At 63.8% G+C, this 4,463-nt stretch overlaps 2 protein-coding genes across 2 annotated transcripts in view; one reads left to right on the forward strand and one right to left on the reverse strand.

The window, feature by feature from the left end:
- H696_02407 (hypothetical protein) overlaps positions 1–588 on the reverse strand; it is a gene marked incomplete at both ends in the record, with an annotated part of 830 nt that extends 242 nt beyond the window's left edge. The window contains 2 exons of the mRNA XM_009496309.1: positions 51–321; positions 545–588. Of these exons, the coding sequence (XP_009494584.1) occupies positions 51–321; positions 545–588 (315 nt within the window). The remainder of the gene's footprint in view (positions 1–50; positions 322–544) is intronic.
- Positions 589–725: 137 nt separating this feature from the next.
- Positions 726–2,751, forward strand: H696_02408 (60S ribosomal protein L10-A). Its single transcript, XM_009496310.1, has 3 exons — positions 726–771; positions 1,388–1,736; positions 1,973–2,751. Exons 2-3 carry the CDS (start codon positions 1,408–1,410, stop codon positions 2,295–2,297), a joined length of 654 nt encoding a protein of 217 aa, XP_009494585.1. The 5' UTR covers positions 726–771; positions 1,388–1,407; the 3' UTR covers positions 2,298–2,751.
- The last annotated feature ends 1,712 nt before the right edge of the window (positions 2,752–4,463 follow it).

Genomic DNA, 4,463 nt, shown 5'->3' on the forward strand with positions numbered 1-4,463 from the left:
GCACATCGCTGAGCAGGATGCCGGCGGCGGAGGTCCAGGCCGGGGCGCACCTTGACCGTGCCGTCGCTGGAGCATGAGGCCAGGGCCACGCCGTCGCGCGTCGAGCAGAGGTCCCACACACGCGAAGTGTGGCCGGTTAGCTGGGCAATGGGTCGGAGGGTGTCCGTGTGCCAAAGGCCGATGGTCCCGTCGGAGGAGCCGGTGGCCACCGAGGTGCCGAGCTCGCCGACAAACTTGCAAGTCTTCAGGCTGGCCGAGGCCCGGGTTGAAGTGGTGCGGATGGAGTTCGGGATGGGCCGCAGAGGGGGGTCATCGAGGAGGCTGTGCTTGAAGAGGGGGGGGGGGGGGGGGGGGGGGAGCCGGGGGGGGGGGCGGGGGCGGGGATGGGAGGGGGATACACCCTTCCCCGTGGGGAGGAGGGGGACCGGGCCGGGCCGGGCCGGGGGGGGGGACCGTGGAGCCCGCGAGAGGCGTGTGTGGTGCGGCAAAGGGGCGGGGGGAATAACGTCGTGGTGTGGGGGCGGTATCCCCCCGGTCCTGGCACTGTGTCTGGTTGTGGTCCTGGGGAGAACGGGGGCGGGGGAACATCCCCGGCCTCTGTCGTCCTCTGCTGCGAGACATCGGGAAGGGGGTGGTGGGGGGTGGGGCGGAGGGGGGGGGGGCCGGGGGGAGTGCAGGTGTGGATGTTATATTTTGGACCGGTGTGGCACGGTCTGGCCATCAGATTTAGACCTCTCTCCGTGACTCGTTTGCTTTTTTGGTTTAAACAAGGTTCGGCCTTTCGCCCCCTTCCCCCCTCCCCCTCCCCTGCTCCTCTCCTCTCCCGGCTTCGGTTCTCTCCCCCCCCCACTCTCGCATGGGGCGACACGGCACTCCGTGCGATTTCGACGCGCTTGTGTGTGTATCTGTGCCGCGTGTGTCTTCTCCTCTCCCCTCGATGTGCGCGCGCCGGCTCGCCACGCTGGTCTGTGACGGGTCAGCGCTCGTGCTTCGCTTTGGAACCACTCCGCCACTACCACCATCGCCGGCACGCGCACCGCCATTGTCGCCGCCGCCGCCGCCGCCCCCCCTCCGCGTCGCGCGCGTGCACCAAGTCAGCGCATTCTGAGTTGTGACGGCGTGTGTCGGATTCCACTTTGCGAAGTAACATCCGACGCTCGATCGGCCAGCCCACTTGCGTCTGGCCCATCCCCCCCCGCGCGTGCGCGCGCATGCGTGTCATGCTCGAGAGGACGCGCCCTCCTGCCGTGGACCCTCCTCTCCTGTCACATCATCTCCGCTTGTTGCTCTTTATCTATCGTGTGTATGTCTCTCCAAGTTTCGCTCCCCCCTCCTCTAACGCGATCGTCCACGCTTGTCCTCTCTCTCTCTCTCTCCTCCCCATCAGTCTGAAGAAGGGTAGTAAAAATGGCTCGCCGTCCCGCCCGCTGCTACCGCTACTGCAAGAACAAGCCTTACCCCAAGTCTCGCTACAACCGTGGTGTCCCCGACCCCAAGATCCGCATTTTCGATCTTGGCCGTAAGCGCGCCCACGTCGATGACTTCCCCCTTTGCATCCACATGATCTCTGGTGAGTACCAGCAGCTCTCTTCCGAGGCTATTGAGGCTGCCCGTGTTTGCGCCAACAAGTACCTCTCCAAGACCGGTGGTCGTGACTCTTTCCACATGCGTATTCGCATCCACCCCTTCCACGTCATCCGCATCAACAAGATGCTTTCCTGCGCCGGTGCTGATCGGTGCGTGTGACGCCATGCCACCCTATTGCTTCTCTCTCTCTCTCTCTCTCGCGAGCGCCGCGTCTCCTTCCACCTTTTTCTCGTGTGCCCATGCGTGTGTCGCGTGCTCCTGCGCCTGTCCGTTGTTGCTGACTCCCCTCCCCCGGCGCGCGCCCCCCCTTCCTGGTGCATTTTCGTTTCTCGAATCTCTCCTCCCCCTCCCGTCTCGGATGAAAAAACACCCTCGCACAACACAGTCTTCAGACCGGTATGCGTGGTGCCTACGGTAAGCCCGCCGGTACCGTTGCCCGTGTCAACATCGGCCAGATCCTCCTGTCCGTCCGTTGCCGTGACAACAACCGTGCCAACGCCATCGAGGCCCTCCGCCGCGCCAAGTACAAGTTCCCTGGCCGCAAGACCATCGTCGTTTCTAACAAGTGGGGCTTCACCAACCTCACCCGTGACGAGTACCTCGAGAAGCGCGCCAACAACCAGGCCATCCCTGACGGCTGCTACGTCAAGTACATCAACAACCGCGGTACCCTCGAGAAGTACTTCGACACCGTCCAGACCCACTTCTAAGCAGTTGTGGAGCCCTGGTCGGCCGGTGTGCTCGATTGAGGGCGTGCGCATAGGGACCCCCCCCGTTCCGCCGCCTCTCCCCTTTGTCTCGCTGCCCTGGCAGACCGGGGGGGGGCTGGCCACCCGTGCGGGTGTGTCCATGTGTTGTACTCCTGTGCTTGTGTCCTCTCTCTCCCTCTCTCGTTCCCCCGGCGTGCGCGTGTGTGCCTGTCCCCCGTGTTGTGCACCGAGGCGGCCGCTGTTGCTCTGCTCTCCTCCCCCCTCCCGTGTAGTTGCCGCAGTTGTTGCCGCCTGAGAGCGCGCGAAATGATTTCCTCTCTCTCTCCTCCCTCCCTTGTTGTGTTGTGTGTGTGTGTGCACACCTCGAGCGCGTGCTCGGCTGCCCCCGTGCTGCTCCGTGTGAACGAGGCTACACACACCCTGTGTGTGCCCCGAATTAGACGAACCACTCGCCTTTTACACTCCTTTTCTTCCTCTCCTTCTTCTCTCCGCGGGTGTCCGTGGGTTATTCCTTGTGGGCCAAAAAGGGCGGAGGAGGCCCGGGCATGTATTTTTTGTCCTCCAAGAGACGGGGCCGAAAGGGGGTTCCCCAGTTCTGGGGACTCCCCTCTGGCCGGCGCGGAGGACGGACCTGCGCAAGGGGTGTGTCGCCCCCTACGGACTCCTCTCTCTCTCTCCCGGGCGGGGGGAGTGCAGGCACACCTTCCTCTCATGCCTAGGGGGGGGGCTCCTATTGTTCCTTGAGGTTGGGGCATCAGGGAATGTTTATTTGCCCGCGCACGTTGCGGGGGATGCAGGGGGAACGACGACTGTCCGTGCCCCGGGCCCTGTCGGAGCCGGCTTTCCGGGGCTTCCTGTGCTTGCCCCCTTGTGGCGGTATGCGTCTCGGTTCTCACCCGGAGGCCGGATTGAGAACCGGCCCAGGTACCGAAGATTGGCCCAGGGTCTTCGGGATTTCTCCCACTCGGCCGAATTGGCGGCGGGATTTTTCTACCGGCCGGCTGGCAACACATTCGCGGCTAAAAAGTCCACTGACGGTAGCCATTTCGCGGCAGCGCCTCGCCGAGGGGAAAACACCACTGCCCGAAACTCGTTACCACAGGAGACTCGGATGGATATGGTCGCACAGAAAAGCCGGCTGGCGGAATCCGGGCCGGGGCGACATGCCAGAACTCCAGAGGGTGGTATTGGGTATAGGGCAGGGAGTATGCCGCAGCTTGGCTGGCCATTCCTGGTTCGCTACTGCCCGGGGCGCGCACCCTCCGGTGCACCAGTACTGGCATCTGGACAGCCGGCCGGCGCGGGAACACCAGTCCGAGAAAGAGTGGTCACATGGCGGGCTTCGGAGCCGCTCGGGGCTCGAGGACACACGGCCTGGAGAAGGTATTCCTGTAACTGATGTCTCCCCTCTCTCGGGCCAGTGTCGGCACAAGTTTAGCCATCCACATTAGCCGCAATGGTAGCTTAATTGATCCACTCATTGAGTTGGCCACAGTGAATCGTTTGTACGATCGTGTTCCTACCGCCGGCCGACCGTGACAGACTCTTCCCCGTTGCCCCGTTCTGTTCGCGGCAGAGGCATCAGCCGCGGCTGCCACTGGCGACGAGGCTTGGGTCGAGAGTGGGTCGAGCAAGATCTTCCGCAGCGAGCGGGCAGGCAGGCGGACGGTCCCCCTGTTTGGTGGATCTCCCCCGTGGACCTCTGCTTGGCCGGTTGTTGAGGGACCTCCAGGGACATGCCATGTTTGTGTCCCCGTTCCTTTGGGCTCCCCTGTGCGTATGTGTGTGTGCGCGCGAGGGGAGCTCGAAGAGCGTGGTATTTGATCGCAAGGGCCGAGGGGGGGGGGATTGCATTTTCTGAATTGTGTATTTGGTTGGAGATACCTCTCTCCCGTGGGAGGGAGTGGAGTGGTGTTATGGGGGGCGAGGGGGAGGGGAGAGAGGGAGAGAGGCAGAAGAGACCACCGGGAGGAGGGTGCACTCGGGACAAAGAGCAGGCCATTCGATGGGCAGGCCGGTGTCTCTGGCCCAGTGCGTCGGCGGCCGTGGCACACAGCGCAAGTGACATGCATGGCATTCACACACACACACACGCGCCATGAGATGGGGGCATCTGTTTCGTTCTGTGAGGAGGCCGCAACACTGGCGGGGGGGGGGGGGGGGGGG

The sequence above is a fragment of the Fonticula alba genome (assembly GCF_000388065.1).
Source record: "Fonticula alba strain ATCC 38817 unplaced genomic scaffold supercont2.3, whole genome shotgun sequence".
Classification (NCBI taxonomy): Eukaryota; order Rotosphaerida; family Fonticulaceae; genus Fonticula; species Fonticula alba.

Bases quoted from the DNA above. Each gene is read 5' to 3' on its own strand.
- H696_02408 (XM_009496310.1), top strand. From the start codon at position 1,408: ATGGCTCGCCGTCCCGCCCGCTGCTACCGCTACTGCAAGAACAAGCCT. The intron at 1,737-1,972 runs GTGCGTGTGACG...CGCACAACACAG, and splicing joins TCCTGCGCCGGTGCTGATCG to TCTTCAGACCGGTATGCGTG.